This window comes from Miscanthus floridulus, chromosome 4 (assembly GCF_019320115.1).
Source record: "Miscanthus floridulus cultivar M001 chromosome 4, ASM1932011v1, whole genome shotgun sequence".
In the NCBI taxonomy this organism is placed as follows: domain Eukaryota; kingdom Viridiplantae; phylum Streptophyta; class Magnoliopsida; order Poales; family Poaceae; genus Miscanthus; species Miscanthus floridulus.
In genome coordinates, this window is record NC_089583.1 from 2,593,203 (window position 1) to 2,616,840 (window position 23,638).

At 48.2% G+C, this 23,638-nt stretch overlaps 3 protein-coding genes, 1 long non-coding RNA gene and 1 pseudogene across 4 annotated transcripts; 4 read left to right on the forward strand and 1 right to left on the reverse strand.

Moving 5' to 3' along the window:
• The first annotated feature begins 4,033 nt into the window (after positions 1-4,033).
• Positions 4,034-7,561, forward strand: LOC136549324 (4-coumarate--CoA ligase-like 7; annotated as a pseudogene).
• A 176-nt stretch (positions 7,562-7,737) lies between these two features.
• On the forward strand, positions 7,738-8,737 carry LOC136549327 (uncharacterized). Its single transcript, XM_066540564.1, has 2 exons — positions 7,738-8,444; positions 8,554-8,737. Exons 1-2 carry the CDS (start codon positions 8,097-8,099, stop codon positions 8,617-8,619), a joined length of 414 nt encoding a protein of 137 aa, XP_066396661.1. The 5' UTR covers positions 7,738-8,096; the 3' UTR covers positions 8,620-8,737.
• A 3,382-nt stretch (positions 8,738-12,119) lies between these two features.
• LOC136549323 (4-coumarate--CoA ligase-like 7) lies at positions 12,120-14,809 on the forward strand. Its single transcript, XM_066540561.1, has 6 exons — positions 12,120-13,292; positions 13,450-13,639; positions 13,820-13,965; positions 14,090-14,157; positions 14,295-14,397; positions 14,540-14,809. The coding sequence occupies exons 1-6, from the start codon at positions 12,279-12,281 to the stop codon at positions 14,663-14,665; spliced, it is 1,647 nt and encodes a 548-aa protein (XP_066396658.1). The 5' UTR covers positions 12,120-12,278; the 3' UTR covers positions 14,666-14,809.
• LOC136549330 (uncharacterized) lies at positions 14,769-15,798 on the reverse strand. Its single transcript, XR_010781875.1, has 2 exons — positions 15,601-15,798; positions 14,769-15,501 (listed from the first exon to the last, which is right to left on the reverse strand). It is a non-coding gene; the product is annotated as an uncharacterized lncRNA (long non-coding RNA).
• A 481-nt stretch (positions 15,799-16,279) lies between these two features.
• On the forward strand, positions 16,280-21,944 carry LOC136550721 (formin-like protein 14). Its single transcript, XM_066542321.1, has 2 exons — positions 16,280-16,416; positions 21,350-21,944. The coding sequence occupies exons 1-2, from the start codon at positions 16,280-16,282 to the stop codon at positions 21,942-21,944; spliced, it is 732 nt and encodes a 243-aa protein (XP_066398418.1).
• The last annotated feature ends 1,694 nt before the right edge of the window (positions 21,945-23,638 follow it).

Genomic DNA, 23,638 nt, shown 5'->3' on the forward strand with positions numbered 1-23,638 from the left:
GGGGGTTAGATGGTTCAGACTAACCCTGAAATAACCAAGAAACTGATGAAGGAAGGCGGAAGCAGGAAGGCAAAGTCTGGCGCGGACAAAGGAAACGAAGAGGACAATCTCACCAGGACCCGGAGCTAGAACGCGATGCTCGCCCGGAACTCTTCATTTAGCGATGACTTTGCTTTGGATCAAGCCGTCACTAACGAGCTCGCGCAGCTGGTCTTCGCTTGTTGTTGGAGCCGACCAGACCTTCTGAGCAGCCCTCATGGCCATGAACTCCTAGTTTTCGATCAAAGAAAGGGATGACTCCTTGTCCACAAAGGTCGCCTGAGACTTGCTTGCGGTTTTCTTCTTTCCCATGAACTTGCGGAAGCAAAAAAGGCACTAGGGAAGATGAAGCTAGGATGATGGTGCTCGGGTGATGGCGACAATGACGGCGGTGGATTTCTGAAAGCTAGGGTTTAAAGGCAAGAGCTGGGCAGCAAGGGAAAGGAAGATAAAAGGTCTTTAAATAGATTTTTCAGTGATACAAACGGCCCACAAGGCCCGTTAAAACACAGTGTGAGAACGCAACGGTCTATTTACCGATGCAGCTAAAACGACAGAGGGCACAAATCCACACAACGGTACAAACCAACAGGCAGATTTCAGACTTATCCGTCCAACACCACGGCAGGGCTACCAGATCGCTACAAGAACAACTCGTCGAACCAAGAAGAAAGAAAGGGCTACCTCACAAGGAACAAAGGAACCCAATTATTTAAGAAAGAACTCGGTAATCTTATGAACGAACAGGGATCACAGCAGAAAAGTAAAAGACAACTCAGAAGACAAGATTCGTTCCATTACAAGTGGCTTCAAAAATAGAAAATTACAAATCTTACAAGACCCAATGAACTCGGTACCATGAAAAGCAAAGTAGCAAAGAGGAACATGGACACGGCTAGGCTCTAGAACGACTACGTGTCCCAAATTGCTACTCGGAAGGACAAACCGCCATCAGCTACACTGTTTTCTTCAAAGGACAGACGCAGTGCATCCAAGGTGGAAATCGGCAGCACGGCAGGGCAACATGGAGCAGAGAAGGCCGGCGGGCATCTATCTACCCAAGACCGATGTGATGCTGGATATGGTGTTGATCTGCACCGGATAGTCTTAAGACAGGCGACGAGGATCAACCCAGAACTGCCAGATGAAGGAACGAAGCCCACATCACAAGACTTCCTCCAACTATCACCACGTACATCCTGGCACAATGCTGTCGCAGGATTAGCCTACCTCTAATCCCTATCACAAGACTTCCTCCAACTACGACAAGACGCAAAGGAACTACAAAATATGCCCGGGGGCTGCTCTACTTCACAAACTACCATGTTTATGACCATGAAGGTTTAAACAGAATGTCCAATGGATGAAAACAAGCACTCCGGGTCAGTATTTATAGATCAAAAGAGCGGCGCACATGGACTAGGAGTACCAACGAAATAAGCCTAACAAAGGACACAGTGAAAAAAAAACAGGACTCAATAATGGATGACTCAGGCGAGAGGGAACAGTACTCGAAGACAGGTATATTAGGAAGAATATACCAGCACAGTACAACCCGTGAACAAAAGACATTTACACTCAACCACCACCATACAACTACCTCTGACAACAGCAGACTATCAAAGAATACGCTAAGACCTCGCATCCGAGTTCTTCCGGAACAAAACAACAAGGATATACGCTCAGAGGCCACATGCTGCGAAACTACTCGGATGATGGTTTAATCCAAGACTAAAGGGCTGCTTCGAAAAGATGCCGCAAAACTACTCAAATGATGACATAACCCAACCCTCAGGAACTACTTCAGAACATAAATTTTCAGACAACATAAAGATTCAAGACCCTCCAACTTTTTGTTTCAAATAGCAAGAGGCTCGGGGGCTACACTCAGTGAGTGCACTTTTTCTTTGGAAAAGCGCACGTTACCAAAAGACTTACTCAACACCGACCACTTCAAGACATTACGACAAAAAGAACCCGGAATGAGCTATATTCGAGTTCTTTTTGATAAAACTTCAACGAACAAACAGAGCAACTTCAAGACAAGATCCTCCAGCTACTTGTTCCAAATAGCAAGAGGCTCGGGGGCTACAACCAGATGGACATACTTTTTCTTCAAAAAAGCACTCACCACTCGAAGGTCCCAAGAAGCGCTACAAGGTTTCACTCCAGAAAGCACTCGGATGACGTTTGTCACTACTCATCAAGACCTGAAAGAGCAAAATGAGACTTTCAGAGCTCAACCATAAAGTGCTCGGGGGCTTGTCGATACGGGACCCACATGATACCCCACAAAGGAGAGAGAAGATCTAGTCTAACTAGGATTCTTCCCTTGTAATCCTAGTAGTAGTACTATTCAGTAATCCTACTAGTAACTCTCATTATAAATCGACTAGGACTCTGGTCTCCTGACTATATAAAGGAGGGCAGGGCTCCTGGACGAAGAGGACGACAATTGTACAACACAACATATCACAATCAATCCAACGCAAAGGCTAATGCCGACTGGACGTAAGGTTGTTACTCGATCTACGATCGAGGGCCTGAACCAGGATAAATCGACTGTCTCTTGCGTTAACCATCGAGTTCAGCATACGCCGAAGCCCGAACATACTGCCCCGGATACCCCCGTGGCAGGCTATCGGTGGTAAAACATCGACAGTTGGGAATGGTGAAGACATTTTTACACAAAATGGTAGATAGAACTTCAACAATAAGGTCAGTATTTGTTAGTCTGCAGTCAGTTAGTTTGCCCTGAAATGAGAAATGTCTTGCATTCATAACCCCACACTAAAAATACTAGTTGCACTATTTGAAATCTACAATTTTATCTTTCAGATTTGGTAATTCATTTAGAAGAGAAATATAGAAAATGCAGAACATATATACATGCTGTGGCTGCAAAAGTACTTATTGAAATTGTCCAATAAAAATGGGTTTTCAGTATGTGTGTGTGATTCTTCTAGCTACGTGATCCTCTTATCTCGCATAATATATGCTGGATCTGCTTGTTCACAGTGAGGAACCAGGGAACCATGAAGCACAAGCTGCGTGGGTTTTTTTTCTCTGATAGAATTTGTGTGCTAGCTTCTCCTAAAACACATGGTTTTTTCTGTGTTGTAATTCATGTGTTTTTTAGGCAGCCAACAACCATGTGTTAGCTTTGGCTGAAACACATGGTTGTTGGATAGACAGAATCAATACAAGAGTTGATTCATAAGCTAACTTTAAGTTTTTTATATATTTTAATAGAAGAGAGAGAAAAACTAGCTCTTAATCAAGAGCTAGACTCATACATATATTTTAAAATCATATAATAGTGTCACGTGAACCTAATTATACTATGAGCTATTGTTAAAAGCTAGCATTATTGGACAGGTTGGCATGGAGCCAGTAACTTGCTTATACCATCGCGGGTGCCCTGAGTAGCATGGCAGGCCAGCTAGCAGATCGTTAGAACTGCGTGCAGCGAATTGTTCCATATTATTCATTCTGCTAAGCACGAGCTTATTAGTATCCCGATGCATGTGATCCATGTTTACTCTAATTACCTCAAACTATTCACGTAACTTTTATATTAAACTGTGCAATTTGTACTATTCCACTATAGGCTACCAATCGATTCCCACTAAGTGTCAACTCATTTTATGTATAATTACTACTTTCAATATATATCAATATACATGGCATAGGGACATCATAATATTTGGTTTTTTAGGTGGAAGAAGAATTATATTAGATTATATAGCTGGGTAACAAGCACCCTGAAATATACTATATATATCAACAAACTGATTTTCTTCTATATAGGACTCACGCTGACAGTTACGTTTTTCTATAATTTGATATAATATTCTATTACCTTTTTATTTAATTATATTCTTCCATAATATAACATCTCTTCACTCAGATATGATTCAGCAGGCTCAGCGTCCAGCCGCCACCCCGCCCACCTCGCCGTCGTACTCGTACTCGCGCGCACCAACCGCCCCGGCGAAGCACAGCACCCATGCCGCCGTCTCCGTCCGACCCCGACATCGACCCGCGCAGCGGCTAATGTGCAGCCACGAGGACGTTCCACGGCCTGCTTTCGCCGGCGCCACTACCTCCGCTGGATCTCCCGCTCTCCTTCCCGGCATTCGCGCTGTCCTTCCTCCCCAACCCGCTGCCCCTGTCCCGCCCGGCGCTCGTCGACGCAGGCACCGGCGAGGCCGTCCCGTTCCCGGCCTTCCTGTCCAGGACCCGCGCGCTCGCTGCCGCGCTCCGCACCCGCGTCCGCCTCGCCCCGGGCGACGTCGCCTTCGTGCTCGCGCCCGCGGGCGTCCACGTCCCCGTGCTCTACAACGCGCTCATGTCCATCGGCGCCGTCGTGTCCCCCGCCAACCCAGCGCTCTCCGCCGCCGAGGTTTCCCGCCTGCTCGCGCTCTCCAACCCCCGCGTCGCGTTCGCTGTCGCGGGCACCAGAGGCAAGCTCCCACCCGGGCTCCGCACCGTGCTGCTCGACTCCCCGACTTTCCTCTCGTTCCTGCACGACGAGCCCGAGGACGACGTGGCGTCGGCGGCGGCGGTGGTCCGGCAGTTGGACCCGGCGGCGGTGCTGTACTCGTCGGGCACCACCGGGCGCGCCAAGGCGGTCGTGATCACCCACCGCAACCTCATGCCCTGCACCGCCACGCAGGCGCCGGCGCCGGGGCCGGAGGTGTTTATGGTCGCCGTGCCCCTCTTCCATATTTATGGCTTCATCCTCTGCCTCAGGGTGCCGTCGGCGGCGCAAACGCTGGTGCTGCACACGGCCAGGAGGAGGTTCGACGCCACGGCGGTCCTAGCTGATATACCAAGGTTTGGAGTAACGCGCCTGGCGCTGGCGCCCCCGGCGCTGCTGGCCATCGTGCGGGCCGCCGAGGAGGACGTGGCGGCCACCGCCCGCGTGTCCACGCTCATGGCGGTGACCTGCGGCGGTGCGCCCGCCGCGGCTGACCTCATTGCGCGCTTCTCGCGCAAGTTCCCCGGCGTAAGCCTTGCCCAGGTTGGTTTCACTGCTGCAAGTTCATGTCTTTCATGTACTACTAGTTCATACAAATCACTTGCAATTGCAATTGTGTGTTCATCGTAGAGTGCAATCTGATGCGCAATTGGTCAGTTAGAATTATACTAATTGTAAATTCAGATAGAGTGCTGCAATCTGATGCTCAATTGCAGTTGCGTAAGCCTTGTGCAGGTTGGTTTCACTGCTGCAAATTCATGTCTTTCGATTCTTAGTTCAGAGATTATCGTAACAACTAGTTCATACAAATCACTTGAAATTGCAATTATGTGTTCATCGTACAATGCAATCTGATGCGCAATTGGTCAGTTAGAATTATACTAATTGTTACTTGTTTCCAATTGCAGTTGTGTACTTGTGTTCATCATAGCATAGAGTGCAATCTAATGCTCAATTGATCAGTTAGAATTGTCTGTGAATTATTACACTTTTTATACATATTTCCAATTGGTAAAAGGGGTATGGTCTTATGGAGACTACATCCGGTTTCTGCCGTGCTGTTGGAGAGGAAGAAGGCGCGGGAATTGGATCCGTGGGCCGCCTTTCATCGGGCGCCCAAGCGAGGATTGTTCATCCAGAAACAGGGGTTGCCCTGCCTCCTGGTGTGCCAGGGGAGCTTTGGGTCCGAGGCCCTTTTATAATGAAAGGTACGTCCATATAACCATGCAATTAGTCTAGTAGTAAAACAATATGCTAGTATCCACTTTGCTCGTATGAAATGATAACGTTGCTTTTAAGAGGACCTTTTCCTCCTGATAGCTATAGTTTGAGTGAATCCACAGGGGTATTGTATATTCAGATTCAGATATGCACGCACCTGTGTTGTTTTCATGGAATTTTGGTATGGCCGGACCAGCAATGTCCTGCAATAGTTTTATAAGTTGACAAGAGTTTCAGCTTTTAGAGTGTCTATATTTGCTTCTTCAGCCACCAAAGAAAATATGCTACCAACCTTGCATCTGTTTACAGAATATGTAAACTTCACAAAAAGAAAAGAAAAAAAAAAGGAATTATGTTGGCATTCCTGTGTGGTCCCTATCCCTTCATGTGGAGAATATGTTCTCGGTTAATTTGAGGAGCTATCTGATTCAGTATCAGTGTTCCAACTTTGCTAGTGCATAATGTGATGCCTGTTCTTGCTTGATTATTTCGTCATCACCTTGACATTAAACTGAAACTTCTGTGACCCTTTGTCGCATTTGGGCACTAGCGTAGGTTACCTTGGCGAGAAGGATTCTACATCTGAGATCTTGGACAGTGAAGGATGGTTGAGGACAGGAGATGTTTGTTATATTGACCAAGTCGGGTTCATTTACACTGTGGACAGGCTGAAAGAGTTAATTAAGTACAAAGGCTACCAGGTATCTATCTGCTAGTGTTTTAAATTTTCTAATTAGCAATAATAATCCCATGACCTAGCAGAGCATCTGTTACAGACTTTCAGTGTCAGCTTGCCTTCTCTCCTGATGGAATCTGTTTCATTTCATTCAGGTGCCTCCTGCAGAGCTCGAAAGCCTGCTTCAGACACACCGAGATATTGTTGAAGCCGCAGTTGTCCCGTAAGTACACATACACCCAGAAAACATGAGAATCAATCCTTTAAAAAAAGATACTGATGGAATATTACAATAACTATTCTTCATAATACAGATACCCTGATGACGAGGCTGGAGGGTTCCAAAGCATCAACGACTGCTACAGATCATTGGAGCTGATGTGGTAGATCCAAGATGACGCAACAGTCCATGCTCGCCCAAACCGAGCGATTGGGGTAGGAGTTGTCGGAGATCACGTGATCCTTGAGATTGTACTTGTCGAGGACGACGATGAAGAGGAAGCGCAAATGGCCATAGTTGTCAGGTGACTTCTCCAAGGTCATAGGGACGAGGACCTTGATGTTGAGGATGGCAATCGCCTGCATGCGAAGGGTGGCGTTGGTGGCTTCCTTGTTGGTGAGATCCCGATCGCGTGCCTCAGCAGCATGGTGAGTGGCCTCGTTCGTCAGGCGCTGGGGCCTCAACGGTGGAGGCGTCATTGAGCGTCATTGTTGGCGCCATGGTGTCATTGGGCGCCAGGAAAACCACCAGGTGGTGCCACTGCTTGTAGGGGAACTGTCTGTAGTGGAGTAGGGGTTGTAGGTGTCTGCACTTCAGTGTCCTCTATTTTATCCTCCCACTGATAATACTGACAGCCTCCGATCTCAAACCCAAAGCATCAACACATTGTCACCAAACAAAAAAAAGAAATAGGCAAAGAAAAAAATGAGCAGAGAAGGAAACACAAACTGCAAAATAGGGGCACTTGTGAAATGCATAGTTGTTGTTCTTCCGGGTCATCGAGATGAAACGATTGGCAAGCACATGACAGTTGGGGCAAATCACCTGCTTGATCCTACCACCATAGCTGCTAGAAGCTTGAGACATAGCTGTGGCAGGAGAGAGGTGAAGGAGATAGAGCTCAAGTTGGATGAGTGGCAATAGATAGGGCTGAGGACCTATATATAGGAGGAGAAGCCCAGGGGCTCAGTTGGCGCCAACAATCCTGGCTTTGGCACCAAAACGCTTGGCCTGGAGCTGGCCTGGGAATGGCACAGAAACAAATCAACTAGTTCATAGAGCCTCTCAAGTCTAAGGGCATCTAAGTCATTTGGCTGTGTCGTTAACCACCGTTAGGAGCAAAACTGAATGGAATGACGTGTTGGACAAAAGAGTTTAGCGTCATAGCACCAGGATCCGTGTAAACTTTTTAGTGACATGCAGAAATAAAACATCTTTCGTAGTGGCACAAGAGGAAAGGCTCTTTTTCTTTCTACACCCAACTAGCATACTTTGCCAAATCGCCACCCATCACTTTCTCCACAACGGCGCCGCTGCCGCCGCGGCGCCTCCCCCATCCCCTCCACCGCCGTCCCTTCCGTCCTCATGGACCTGGTAAAGCTGGCACTGCAGCTCTCAAAGCGCGCAGGCGACGGCACCTCCCAACAGCTGGCGGCCGCGACCGCACGGGCTTGGAGATGCTGGAAGCTCTCAGCGTCGAGGCCTCCTACCCCGCCGCCGCCGACTTCACCGCCGTCGAGTTCCTCCGCCCCGGCATTCTCCTTCTCCAACCCCTCATGGAGATGCGGGAAGCTCTCAGCGTCGAGGCCTCCTACCCCTCCGCCGCCGACTTCACCATCGTCGAGTTCATCCGCCCCGGCATTCTCCTTCTCCAACCCCTCATGGAAGCTTCCAACTGCCCCACCAACGTCTTCAACCGCAAAGGCCCCTCTGTTTTCTTCCTCTACACCTACAAGGCTTCCTGCCCCGCCTACGTCTTCGTCCTCCAAGGCCCCGCTGCTGATTTCTTCCACCAAGCCTACAAGGTAGATCCCCTGCTGCCGCTATTCATTTTTTTCTCGATCACGCAAAAGGCCGCTCTCTATCTCTCCATGCTGTTCAGTTCATTCATCGGTGCTATCCTGTATGTTCCAGGGAGCAGGGGTACAGAGGAGTGGGGATAGGCATCGCGCTGCGCTCGACTCACCTTGCAACACGTAGATTCACTACTCTTCCGGCCCGGCTTCCACCACTTTCTGAACTAAGGTAATCTAAGAATAGTTAGGCTATTGCCATAAGAAATCTGTTTTAGTTCGGCTCAATGAGCCAACAACATGGAAAGTCGCTGATATAAGTAGATATAGTAATTTGTAACTAAACTTGACATCAACCGTCAAAACTGCTTTTTTGGTAGGCCATAATATCATTGAGTGGTTTAAAGGATTTCTGTGCCTAATCCTTCAGTGTATGTTTGTGCACATAAAAAATTAAAAGGGATATTGCACAGGAAAAAAATGCTGAATGTGCCCATAAATCTGAGCTTAGTTATCCTTTCTTTTTCTATTTCATGCATAAGAATGGTAAGGCCTTATCTAAACCCGGTAAGATCTTACTCATAAGATGTACTTATAAAGTACATAGGCTCGGATCATCATGAGACACAAATAAACAAAAATGCATCAATATGGTCCTTGGAAAATTCTGACAGCAATGATAAGGACATTTAAAATACCTAGGATTCTAAAGGACATTGTTTTAGGCTTTTAGATATGACAACATGGAACACGTAATGTACTTAAATCTGTCAGCAACATTTTTTCCTTGGCAATAGCAACATATGTAGCATTCTTTTTTCCCCGTAGGTTTACTGTTTTCCGATTTGCTACTGCAGTTATGATCAAGTAGACAATTGGCCCGAGGTTTGGGTTCCCATTCTTGAGTACCCCGATGCTCCTTTAGATGGCTCCTATACCAACCAACTCTCAACTGATCATTTCAGACAGATGCCTCAGTTCATCTGGATTTGGTCTTTTACTCTTAAGTTGTTCTATTACATCGCAAATTGCATTCAAACACAACTCATAACATTCTATAACACATTTGCCCCTCATAGTATAGCTATCTATGCTGACATTTCTCATCCTCTAATCACCTCCTTCTCATGACCGGCTAAAAACAAAGCCTATTTTATGAAGTCTATTTAGATTCAGTGATCTACTGATCTTCAAATCTACTTTGGGTTGTTTGGAAACTACTTCCTATATAACAAGTGTTGCTATGAGGTGATTATTAGTAATCGTTGCTTGTTGTTGGTGATTTATCCCCAAATAGAGAGAGCGAGGAGAACATTAGAGAAAGTAAGAAAGAGAGCAAATGGCCACAAGTCAACCTCTAAACCCTAGTGCTCTATTTATAGGAAGGGGAGATTGTTGCCCCATTGGATTGTGAATTACAAGCAAGTCCTTATATGTTCCTAATATTCCTGACGCTTACAAATACACCATGGACCTATCATTTAGAACTCTTTTGTATACAAAGGGCGAGAATATCCATCATCTATTTGGTTTTAGTTGGACAATGAGATCTAACAGCTACTTCTACTAGAAGAGGCCCAACTACAACACTCCAATTTTCATTGCCAGAGTTTCATGTTGAAGTTGTTAATGAGCGACGCCTGATCCTAGGAGCCACCAGACATGGGTGACCATGGTGTCGGCGGCTGCTACAGCCCTGGTGAAGACTCCATGGATAGGGCCAGCATAGGGACCCCTCCCCCGTATGTGAAGCCTAGGGGCGCCGTCGGGTAGTAGGGCCTTGGGTAGGGCACGACGTGGAGCGTCGGCTGGGGTGGTCATACAACGAGGACAGGGGGCAGCGTTTGGCCAAGGAGACCAGTGTAGCTATGAGGCTAGGGCTGCACCATGCTAGACCATGGGTTGGCGTGGGGCGGCACGGGGCTAGTCTACGTGTTGGGGTACGGGGCGCCACCAGGGCGGGGACCACGAAGGCCATCGCTGGTCTTGCCACTCACGTCCATGACGGCGAGTGTTGCGCTGGCCAAGGTAGCGCCAAAACCGGCAGGGGCCGGTTGCATCGGGCACGGCGACGGCTACGGTGGTGCCACAACAAACGCCGGTGGTGCTACCGGAGGGTCATCGTCTGTGGTGTCAACAACGTCGATCTCCTCGAGGAGCAACAGCGTGCGCACCGCATCGAATGTGGGGAACGACCGCTACATCTTCAAGTTAGACACCATGTGTCAAAATTTGCCATTGAGGCCACGAAGGAGGGTGAGGACCAGTTGTTGATCGTCGGTCGGATCACCAAGGTCGGCGAGGGAGGCAGCCATCGTCTCTAGGTGGCAACAATATTCTGTGATGGAGAGGACGCCCTGTTTGAGGGTGCGAACTCGGCCCCCAGCAGCAGGGCACGGAACTTGCACTACCTGAGGAATTCATCCTCGAGGTAGAGCCACACGGTCTTGCCGGTAGCGTTATAATTTGTCATGCAGGTTGTGCACTACAAGAGAATCCACCATGTTTTTTCTTGTGGATTCCATACCACAAAATGCGGCAGGTAAGATTCTACGGAAGGACTTGGCCAAGCTAGCATTGCGGCGTATTAGCTCCAAGCTATAGTATGTAGTTGCATTGTATGTGATGCCATTTTTTGTTGGATAAGTAGGCAACGTGATGTCAGGGTGTCACGCCCTCGCCATGACTGTATAAAAGTTGTAGCAGATATCACGTTTGTAATCAGTTTAAGACATTGAGAGTAATTGAGTAAGTGTGAATTTTAAATTATATGCATTGTTTAAATATCTATAGATTGAGATTATATCAGATACTACGTACTCTGATGAATTTGTACCCTGGAGTATTATTATTCGTAGCCACTCCAAACGTGTCTCCAATAACCAATATGATCATAATTTTATTTTAGTAGTGGAACTGCAAACATCAAAAATTAAATTCAAATATTTGGCACATCCACCAATATTCGTTCAGTTTCGAAAGGATGGGGGCAAAACAACACTGATAACAAATTTTGGAAAGAAAGAGAGAGATGATATGGAGATGAATGCATAACAGTCTAATAGGAATTGCAGAGTTTAAGTTCTTCATTCAGTTCAGGATGGGTACTTTTCCCACCAGCGTCTTGAACTCCTCTGAAATGCTAAAATATAATTTTAATTAGCAAGCGCATAGTAGGCAACTAAACAGTGGAACTCTAAACAGAAAAAAAGTTAAATTCAAATATCTGCCATATTAGTCCATTGATCAGATTGGAACCAAATTTGACAGATCTCTTGATTAGAGAAAATCTACCAGTACATCAAGAACTTCAAGAAAATAGAAACGAGTGGCATTCTCTGTAGCAGGCCAGCAGTAAATCAAGAACCCCAAGAACAGAAAATAGAAGCAATCAGCATTCTCTGCAGATAGATGTCGATCCTAAGCTTTTCATTCCACTGCACCCAAAAGCATAGTTTCTAGAAAAGCTGGAAGTGGCTGGGTTTTCCAGATATATATTTTCCAACCGTGAGCAGAAGCCTGCGAACTGATTGGCCATCATAGATTGGCAATCGGACGTAACGCTTTTTTTATTATTATTCATCCTGTTCGCTGATGCTAAAATTGACTTATCCTAAAATGTTGTAAGAAAAAAATACTATTCTCTAACTAAAAGAATAGTTTTGAATAAGCTCCAACGAACATGCCATTATTTTTCGCTACCGTGGCCGGTGGCCAGTTGCCTTCCGAGCCGTGCAGGTCTCTTGACTTGATTCAGCAGCCGTCAGTGTCCAGCCGCCACCCTGCCCACCTCGCCGTCGTACTCGTACACGCGCGCACCAACCGCCCCGGCGAAGCACAGCACCCATGCCGCTGTCTCCGTCCGACCCTGACATCGACCCGCGCAGCGGCTACTGCGCGGCCACGAGGACGTTCCACAGCCTGCGTTCGCCGGCGCCGCTACCTCCGCCGGACCTCCCGCTCTCCTTCCCGGCCTTCGCGCTGTCCTTCCTCCCCGACCCGCTGCCCCCGTCGTCCCGCCCGGCGCTCGTCGACGCCGGCACCGGCTTGGCCGTCCCGTTCCCGGCGTTCCTGTCCAGGACCCGCGCGCTCGCTGCCGCGCTCCGCGCCCGCGTCCGCCTCGCCCCGAGCGACGTCGCCTTCGTCCTCGCGCCCGCGGGCGTCCACGTCCCCGTGCTCTACTACGCGCTCATGGCCGTCGGCGCCGTCGTGTCCCCCGCCAACCCGGCGCTCACCGCCGCCGAGGTCTCCCGCCTGCTCGCGCTCTCCAACCCCCGCGTCGCCTTCGCCGTCGCGGGCACCAGGGGCAAGCTCCCTCCCGGGCTCCGCACCGTGCTGCTCGACTCCCCGACGTTCCTCTCGTTCCTGTTGCACGAGCCCGAGGACGACGCGGCGGCGGTGGTGGTGCGCCAGTCGGACCCGGCGGCGGTGCTGTACTCGTCGGGCACCACGGGGCGCGGCAAGGCGGTCGTGATCACCCACCGCAACCTCATGCCCAGCATCGCCACGCAGGCGCCGGCGCCGGGGCCGGAGGTGTTTATGGTCGCCGTGCCCCTCTTCCATATCTATGGCTTCATCCTCTGCCTCAGGGTGCCGTCGGCGGCGCACACGCTGGTGCTGCACACGGCCAGGAGGAGGTTCGACGCCACGGCGGTCCTAGCTGATATACCAAGGTTTGGAGTAACGCGCCTGGCGCTGGCGCCCCCGGCGCTTCTGGCCATCGTGCGGGCCGCCGAGGAGGACGCGGCGGCCACCGCCCGCGTGTCCACGCTCAAGGCGGTGACCTGCGGCGGCGCGCCCGTCGCGGCTGACCTCATTGCGCGCTTCTCGCGCAAGTTCCCCGGCGTAAGCCTTGCCCAGGTTGGTTTCACTGCTGCCAGTTCATGTTTTTCGATTCTTGTTCAGAGATTATCGTTACTGGTTCATACAAATTAAATCACTTGCAAGCAATCTGATGCCCGCCCAAGTGGTCAGTTGGAATTATACTAATTGTTACAGTATCTGCAATTGGTAAAAGGGGTATGGTCTTACGGAGACTACATCCGGTTTCTGCCGTGCTGTTGGAGACGAAGAAAGCGCGCGAATTGGATCCGTGGGCCGTCTTTTATGGGGCGCCCAAGCGAGGATTGTTCATCCAGAAACAGGGGCTGCCCTGCCGCCTGGTGTGCCAGGGGAGCTTTGGGTCCGAGGCCCTTTTGTAATGAAAGGTAGCAGGTCCATTCAATCATTCATAACCATGCATTGAGCTATATATGATTCAGTATCAGTGTTCTAGTTTTGCTAGTGTATATCATGATGATGCCTGTTCTTGCTTGATTATTTCGTCATCACCTTGACATTAAACTGAAACTTCTGTGACACTTTGTCGCATTTGGGCACTAGCGTAGGTTACCTTGGCCAGAAGGATTCTACATCCGAGATCTTGGACAGTGAAGGATGGTTGAGGACAGGAGATGTTTGTTATATTGACCAAGACGGGTTCATTTACATTGTGGACAGGCTGAAAGAGTTAATTAAGTACAAAGGCTACCAGGTATCTGCCCAGCGTTTAAGATTTTCTAATCAGTTATAATCCCATGGCCTAGCAGAGCATCTGTTACAGACTTTCAGTGTGAGCTTGCCTTCTCTCCTGATGGAATCTGTTTCATTTCATTCAGGTGCCTCCTGCAGAGCTCGAAAACCTGCTTCAGACACACCCAGATATCGATGAAGCCGCAGTTGTCCCGTAAGTATACATTACATACACCCAGAAAACATGAGAAAAGAGAAATCGACTATGCATGACACTAATGGAACATTTTCTTCAAACGGAAAAGACACTAATGGAATATTCATGCTAACTAACTATTCTTCAAAACACAGATACCCTGATGACGAGTCTGGAGAGTTGCCGGTAGCGTTCATCGTCAGGCGCCCAGGAAGCCACTTGCACGAATCACACATCAAAGAGTTCGTCGCCAAACAGGTTTGCTGCTGGCTCAACACAACAATTTTGTAGCCACTGTGTTTTTTTTTCTTTTTTGAAAAAGAAAAGAAAAGAGGGGAGCTTTGTTGAGTTGATTCAGCAATAAGCTTGGGCCCAATAACCGTTGTCACTTGTCATGCAGGTTGTGCACTACAAGCGAATCCACCATGTTTTCCTTGTGGATTCGACACCGAAAAATGCGGCGGGTAAGATTTTACGCAAGGACTTGGCCAAGCTAGCATTGCGGCGTATCAGCTCCAAGCTATAGCATGTAGTTGTATGTGATGTCATTTTTTGTTGGATAAGTAGGTAGATCAGTTGCAACATGATGTCAGTGTGTCACGCCCTCACCATGACTGTATAAATGTAGCATATATCACATCTGTAATCAGTTTGAGACATATATATATATATATATATATATATATATATATATATATATGTGTGTGTGTGTGTGTGTGTGTGTGTGTGTGTGTGTGTGTGTGTGTATGCATTGTTAGGGAGGGCATCCCCATTGTTTAAATACATGTATATATATTGAGATTATATATCAGCTACTGCAAACAATCTACAATTCGATCATAATTTTATTTTAGAAAAAAAATCATAATGAGACCCAGCTGGCAGGGTCAGAGTCTCAGAGACTCAGAGATATCCCTCCTCCCCTCTTCTGTGGCTGCATCCGTGACCCCACCTGTCAGGATCAGAGCTGCCCCTCAGATGACACTGCCCAAATGCCCAATCCACCGCGCGCAGCTCAGCCGACCAAACCCTAGCTCCGACCCGCGGCGAGCAGCATGGCGCCGCCGGCGCTGATGGACGAGCTCGTGGGGGAGATCCTCCACCGGCGGCACCTGTGACCACCTGGACTGTGGACGCGGGCATTTCCTTGTTGTGTATGTGTGCAAGTCCGAGACTGGGATGTTTGCCCATGTCTACTCATCGGAGACTGCTGCATGGAGCGAGGAGATCTCTGCTCATAACCTCCATGTGAATAATATATATGCGCTGCCAAGTGCCCTCGTAGGGAATGCTCTCTACTTTCTGTGTAGCGCAGCTGTCCTCAAGTATGACCTGGCTGCACGAGAAATGTCTCTGATTCACCTGCCATGGGATTGCGTCAATGAGCGCACTATACTCAGAATAACAGAGGATGGTCGACTGGGACGCGCTGACATAAGCTCAGATGGACCATACCTTTACCTATGGTCAATGGAGGTTGGTCCTGACGAGGATGTAGGATGGGCACAAAGGAAAGCAATTAAGCTTAGAAAATTACTTCCTGATGTCCCCCTACGCTCACTTCATTTGGTTGGCTTCGCACATGGCCTTGATGTTATTCTTGTGGCATAAGTAAGGGCCCCTTTCACTGTTGACCTGAAGTCCATCCAGGCCACAAAGTTGCACTGCAGATAGAAGCAATCAGCATTCTCTGCAGATAGATGTCGATCCTAAGCTTTTCATTCCACTGCACCCAAAAGCATAGTTTCTAGAAAAGCTGGAAGTGGCTGGGTATTCCAGATATATATTTTCCAACCGTGAGCAGAAGCCTGCGAACTGATTGGCCATCATAGATGGGCAATCGGACGTAACGTTTTTTTTTATTATTCACCATGTTCGCTGATGCTGAAATTTGGTTTATACTGATGCTTATGCTGAAATGTTGTAAGAAAAAAATAATATTCTACTAAAAAATAGTTTTGAATAAGCTCGAACGAACATGCCATTATTTTTCGCTACCGTGGCCGGTGGCCAGTTGCCTTCCGAGCCGTGCAGGTCTCTTGACTTATTCAGCAGCGTCAGTGTCCAGCCGCCACCCCGCCCACCTCGCCGTCGTACTCGTACACGCGCGCACCAACCGCCCCGGCGAAGCACAGCACCCATGCCGCCGTCTCCGTCCGACCCCGACATCGACCCGCGCAGCGGCTACTGCGCGGCCACGAGGACGTTCCACATCCTGCGTTCGCCGGCGCCGCTACCTCCGCCGGACCTCCCGCTCTCCTTCACGGCCTTCGCGTTGTGCTGACAGCTTGGCGGGTCTTTGTTTCGATGTGCGTCTGCAGGTGAAGCAGAAGCCCAAGCATGCACCAAAGGGCTTAGGTTGGCCTCCTAGTGGTGTCCGTGCCCGGGTCCGATTGTGGCGGAGTCAGATAGCGCCAGGATCTTGACTGCTATGGAGACCGACGGCATGGATCATTTTGGAAGCCAAGGAATATCTGCAGATGCTGCTGGAGTGGAAACTCCATAAGGTAAAGAGAGAGCGCAACAAGGTGGCTCACGAGCTAGATGATTTAACTAGGCGAAATATCCATACTCCTATGTGGTTGAGGCAGGCAGGGACGTAGCCAGCGGTGGGGCTAGGGGGCTTCAGCTCCTCCTACCCATCCTGAGCACGTGGAGTTTTCCTAAGTTCTCTCTTAAAATTTTATGCATACATATATTAGATAGGAGGGGCTAAAGTTAAGAGAAGATAAAAAATCTCTATTCTTTTGTTCAGCCCCTCCTAAATTTTTTTCTGGCTTCGTCACTCGAGGCAGGCACCTGCGTGTGTAACTGACCTCTTAATAGCTGATCGTAATGTTTGGCCCAGTTAAATAAAGCTCTCTTTACCTCCGCAGAAAAGTGTGAATTTTAAATTATATGCATTGTTTAAATATCTATAGACTGAGATTATATCAATATCATATACTCTGTGATGATTTTGTACCCTGGGAGTATTATTCATAGCCACTGCAATCCAATCCGATCATAATTTTATTTGAAAAAAGAAAAATATCATAATGAGACCCCACATGGAAACAGCCGAATCTATCTTCCGCGGGTCTCTCTCTCTCTCTCACAGTGTATACTCCGTACCTATGTCTCATCCCTGCCTGCCTGTGCCCTCTCTTCACTATACAATATTCACTTTGCATGTACATGCACGACGCACGAGCCGGGATGAGCACGACTGAACGAGTGCGCTCCATCCGCACGACCCAGGTGCGCTGCGCACCTTAACCGCCGGCCCCTAGCACGCCCCACCTGGCGGCCCCGAGCTCGTCGCACCCCATTTTCGGGCACTCGGACCGTGTTCCATGACTCTCTACCTCTGAAATATAAAACACTTAACATATGTCTGAAGCAGATAAAACATGTAAAACATACACTTAAAACATGTATGTGTAATATATGCAACATCCAGATAAAACACTTGCAATATGAAAACACTTATTGCAACATAAGACTAAAACGACTGAAATATTCCGAACATACTCTTGCGACATATATGTGTGAAACATATGCAACATCCAGATCGAAACGTTTGCAACATATGTCTGAAACAGACGAAACATTTCTAACAAACGCTTGCAACATTCCTTTGAAACACTTGTAACATACCTCTGAAACACTTGCAACATATGCAACATCCTAACCTATTTTGCAACATTTATATGAAACGCTTGCAACATACCTATAAAATATCTGAAACACTTAAAGCATACTACCTCTGTCCCTAAATGTCTATCGTTTTCGTTTCCCGAGAAACAACTTTGACTAAATATATATTAAAAATATTAATATTTATGATACATAATTAGTATCATTGGATAGATATTTGAGTCTAGTTTTTTTAATAAATTTATTTGAAGATAGAAATGTTGCATGGATTTTCTATAAATCGAGTCAAAGTTATCGGCACGCAAATCGTGGCGACAAATATTTAGGGACAGAGGAGTACATTTGTAACATAGGGAAAGGGGACCGGGGCCGGTCCATACTGGCCTCGGGGTGGGAGCCGATGGCGAGTGGTGGCGTGCGAGCATCACCAGCCCAACACACATGGGAGGGAGCGCCCGACCAGTAGAGGTGGGCGCGTGCGACGGGCAGGAGAGAGGAGCGAGCGGCGTAGACTGGGCGCGCGCGACGGCAGCACCAGCACCAGCTGAGGCGGGCGCGCTGTAGAAGACCGTGACGGGGCAGAGGCGCGGTGGAGTGTGACGAAGACAGGCGGCCGCACTTTGGCGTGGTGGAGAGGAAGGATGGCGGCTGGCCGGGCGTGGTGGAGCACGTCGTGGCGGTGCGGGTGCAACGGCTCGGCCGCGATGCAGCACGCCGCGATGGTGCAGGGGGTGTGATGGAAGGAGTGCGGGCGCTACGGAAAAGCCTAAGGACCGCGATGGGCCATTCGGCCGGTGTCGCAGCCGGCAGCGTCCGACGGATTCCTATCCACCAGCCAGCCTTTGCAAAATGGAACCAAAGGCTTATATTAACTTGTTGACCCAATTCATAGCTGAAAAGCCCAATGGGCCCGGCCCAATCATCATATATTAGGCGCAGCCCACAGTGCCATAGCTGACAGCTGCCTCCATAATAAATGTACGATAAAAACTAGTCCAAATAGGACACCGGAGAATGTGCATTTAATTAATGGAATCATCAGAGAAAAAAGCTGTATATACATGTAGTTCTAGCATCCTTGATGCAGTTGACCTCTCCGTGTTGGTGGAGGCATTCTCATCCTCTGTTTTTATTAATCAATAAATAAAGTCGTGAATGCTTCATCATCTTTTCTGTAGAATGCATCAGTCCATTGTTATTACAAAACAATGTAGAAAATGCTACCAGACTCACCAACAACAATTACGATCTGTAGGATACAAGAGCTTATTACTTCTAGTTAGCTAAAAATTAGCCCTAGTATATCCAAACAGGGGGGTTTAGTGCCTTCAACTAGTTGTTAGCCAACCTTAACTAATGTAAGCTAATTTTTAGTCCAATTATTAACTCGTCCTATCTCATCCAAACAGACCCTTAGTATAGCACCATACAAATGATATATAGTTCAAAACCATATTCGATAGATCAAATCTAGAAAACATTCATCCATGTGGGAAGCAAAAAAATGCATGCCTCTTGACTGTGTGGCCTGCAAATATCATCCACTCGTTTTGCTCTTCACTTGTTTGCAACAGCACCCATAACTGTGTCTAAAAAACTTTGAATATGGTAGAAACCATAATGATCTTGACATTAAGAGGAAGGATTTGTACTTATGACATTGGCAGAAAATAAGTTTGAGTCCTGCATGCAGCTGAAACAACTGGTGTGGGCCTCTGACGATCCTGATGATGTATATGTACATATTATCGATGGCAATGCATGCATGTGCAAGTCCAAAGGACGACGAGCGAGAACCCCTATTTGGGGCAAGCGTGCAGTGGCATGCATATGAAGCCTGCCGTAAACGGGGCAGTAGTACCGCCGCAGTACGTACAAATTAATCAAATAATATCTGTCTCGCCAACTGCGTAATTTGGACACAAAGGACGAATAATACAGTCTCATCGGTATATATATGTCACGGCACTGCAAAATTTAATTTTGACAGAGACGAGAACTACAAGGGTATGAGTTTCTTTGGATCACCTGGACTCACTGATCGATTGTCGTTGATCCAACTAAAATTTAGACGATTAAAGTTTATATTTCGTTAGCTGTTTGGATACATGAACTATATACTAGTTGAGTTGACGTGGAGTAAAGTTTAATCCACATTTTGTTAGTGTATCTATTTGAATAGCTTAGAATTAGGCCTTGTTCTCTAAGGGCTCCTCCGGAGAAGTCAGAGCGGATAGAAGTCCTGCCAAATAGAGCCTTAACTTTAGGTAATTAAAGTCTAGTCCAGTGATCCAAACAGTATAGACCTAAAACTGCCCTAATAAGATTTTGCTTGGTAGGGCTCCTCCTCAAAGGAGCCATAGTTTCTTCAAAACGCATCTGGCTCCTATTTTTTCACCGAAAACGGCTCTAAATAGCTTCTCCTATTAAATCATTTGATAAGGCTCTTCCACATAGGCCAGAGCCAGACCTAAGAAACGGTTTTAAATGTATATGCTAGGTACGCAGGGCGACACAGTAACATTGCATGTACAATGAAAATTGTGAAAATTATGTCTATGCGCGTGCATGCATGCAGGCTATGCAGCAGGTGCTGTTTGTCCATCAATTTTTTTTACTGCTCTGCCACTGTGCAGTGTTTATGTGTAAGCACGTACAGTACGTGAGCTCCATCGATCTCTCTTTAATGCACGGTGCGGGTACAGTACTACATGTATGCATGTGTATATATACGTATACGTACTTCCCACGTATAGGATGGATACGTACGTGTGTACGTATATGCAGCTTGTTCGTTTGGTCGTAAACGATCGTAGATTATAAGCCAGAACAATATTTTTCTCTCACACCAAATCGGCCAGCAGTAATAATCCACGATCAGATTAGTAGCTAGCACTGCAGTGCAGTGCGTGCATGCGCCATTACTAGTACTAGTACTCAACTCCTCGTCTCCTGTATTATACAGTGATGAGGTGCATGTACCTACATGATGCATATATACCACTGCTACTACCACTGTCTGCACAGGCAGTCTAATGCTGTCGTTCACTGGAAATACATATTTCACGTACGTGTACGTATGCTTGGGTTTGTGCATACTGATATATACTGGATGCTGCCATCCGGCCCATGCATCTATCTGTTTGTCTGTACGTACGTGATCGTCGGTGTACTGAGATCGATCTATGTGTATCTATATATATATGACATGACATATCCTGCAATTGGCATGCATACACGACACGATCGAGATGGATCCGCATCGCATCTGCCGTACACGTACGCTCCAACAGGAAATGCAGAGCCGTACGATCAAAATGGGTTAGCTTATATCCTAAATAAAGCATTGTTTACTGTACCTAAAAAAGAGAGAGAACCGATACTAGCACAGAAATAATATTTATAATAGGTGTCGTTTTTTTAAGGGAATATTGTGTTCTTGCCCTTACTTTGATGTCCAATTGTGATTTTACCCTCGTTTTTGTCGTCTTTGTGATTTTACCCCTGTTTTGTAACAACTAAGCCTCAGTTTACCCTTACTTTCAACTCTGTCAGTTATATCCCTTCACAGTAAGACCAAAGGACGACAATACCCTTATCCGCTCGTACCCTTCCAATCCCCCGTCCTCTACCATCCTCTCTCCCTCCGGTCTCCTCCCCTCCCCTCCCGGCGCCCGACACGCCCCCTCCCCTCCCCTCCCCTCCCCTCCCGACGCGCCCCCTCCCCAACCCTCCCTCTCTCCTCCACTCTCCCCCACGACGGCTCCCGCGCGGTGGTGCACGGTTGCCGCGAGCGCGGGCCCAGCTCCCGGCGGTGGCTCATCCCGGATCCAGCGTCGGGCAGGGCGCAGGGCGGCTCAGCCCCTCCCGGCGGCACAGAGCAGCAGCAGCAGCGGATGGCGTCACGGATCCGCCCTCCTCCCCTACCTCCATGGCTCCACCGGCGGGAAGGAGCGCGGCTCTCCTCCATCAGCGTGCGGCGCAACCCCTCTCCCTCACCTCGGATCCGGCTGGATCCATGGCGGGCGTGCCACCCGGCGGCTGGATCCGATGGAGGACGGCCGGATCCATGGTGGGCGCGCCCCTGGCGACTGGATCCGGTGGAGGGCGGCCGGATCCATGGCGGCCGCGCCCCCCGGCGGCTGGATCCGGTGGAGGGCGGCTAGATCCATGGCGGGCGCCCCCCTCCCGTGGTGGATCCATGGCCGGCGCGCTTCCCGACAGCGGATCCAGGGAGGTCTCGTCCTTCATCGAGACCGACGCGCCCGCGGCCATCCGATGTTGGGGCCCGCAGGGTAGCGCGGTGCAGGCGGGGCTCGCCAACGTGACCGCCGCGACGTACCTCGCCGCGGGGGGCTTCCGAGCATGCACCGACGTGACTCTGCTCGGGCGCGGACGACGTCGGCGCGGCGACGAACGCCTCTACCGCCGGCGCGCTGCCAAGGGACCTCTTCGGGTACGGCCTGGCCGTCGGCGACTCCCACGCGTGCGCGCTCCGGCGGCCCAACCACACCGCAGTGTGCTGGAGCCTCAGGGGGCCCACCACCACCCTGTACGAGCCGGCGCTCGGGATCTCCTTCCAGTTCCTCGTTGCCGGCGGCAACTTCACGTGCGGCATCGCGTCCAGCTCCTGTGATTTGGTCCGTAGGAAAATTAGGATCAATATTTAGGAAGAATGAGTTTTTGTCGGTCCATCGATTTAGCTACTGTGTATTCGGTGATGTGATTTGTTTGCCAAACAGGGGTAAAATCACAACGTATTCAGATAAGTAGGGGCAATTTCGCAGGGGTAAACTTGTCTTTACTGAGTCCATTTGACACCGTTACCTGCTGTTCACGGAATAAGGGTAAACTTAAGCTTCGTTTTCAAAAAACAGGGGTAAAATCACAACGATGACAAAAGCAGGGATAAAATCACAACTGGACGTCCAAGCAGGGGCAAGAACGCAATAGCCCCTTTTTTTAAAGGCGATTTACTCATTAGCAAATTGGCTCGAACAAGCTTTTATTTTTTATAGGATTCTATCTTTTGTTTAGATAACCGGCTCTAAAAATCGTTTTTGACCATATGTAAAAAAAAATAGTACCTTTTTATTACAGTAGGGATGAACTTACTGAAATAAACAAAAGGTTAATGCTTTTATTACATCTAGTTTTTTTTATATAGATTTTTTGTCTAGGTCACGCGTGGGCCCAACCTATCCAACCTCGTACTGAGGTGGTGTTTGGTTTTTTAGTTGCTCCTAAAATTAATGTCACATCAAATGTTTAGATACTAATAAAGAGTATTAAATATAGATTAATTATAAAATCAATTACATAGATGGAGGCTAATTTGCGAGACGATTTTTTAAGCTTAATTAATCTATCATTAGCACATGTTTACTGTAGCATCACGTTGTCAAATCATGGACTAATTAGGCTTAAAAGATTCGTCTCGTAAATTAGTCGCAAGTTGTGTAATTAGTTTCGCAATTAGTCTATATTTAATACTTTATGCATATGTTCAAATATTCGATGTGACAGGAATTTTAGGCGCCCCTTTAAAAACCAAACACCCACTGAGTCCAGCCCAGATGAAAGCCGAGTCTCGCAATCTCGCATCCCTTGGTTCCGTGCCGCAACCCCGTACGTTACATTGAAGGAGACGACGGCGGCCCCTTCCCGAGCAGCGGCAACCGGCGTCCGCGCCAACAGCGGGACCTCCTCCTCCGATCTCGTTTCATCGTGTGCTGTTTCTTTGGTTGGTGATATAAATTGCCCATATCATTTGGTCGTTTCATACGCACTAAAGATGTAAGACACTTACATTTGATAGCTTCAACATACAAAATTTGGTACTGAAGATTAATGCAATTAG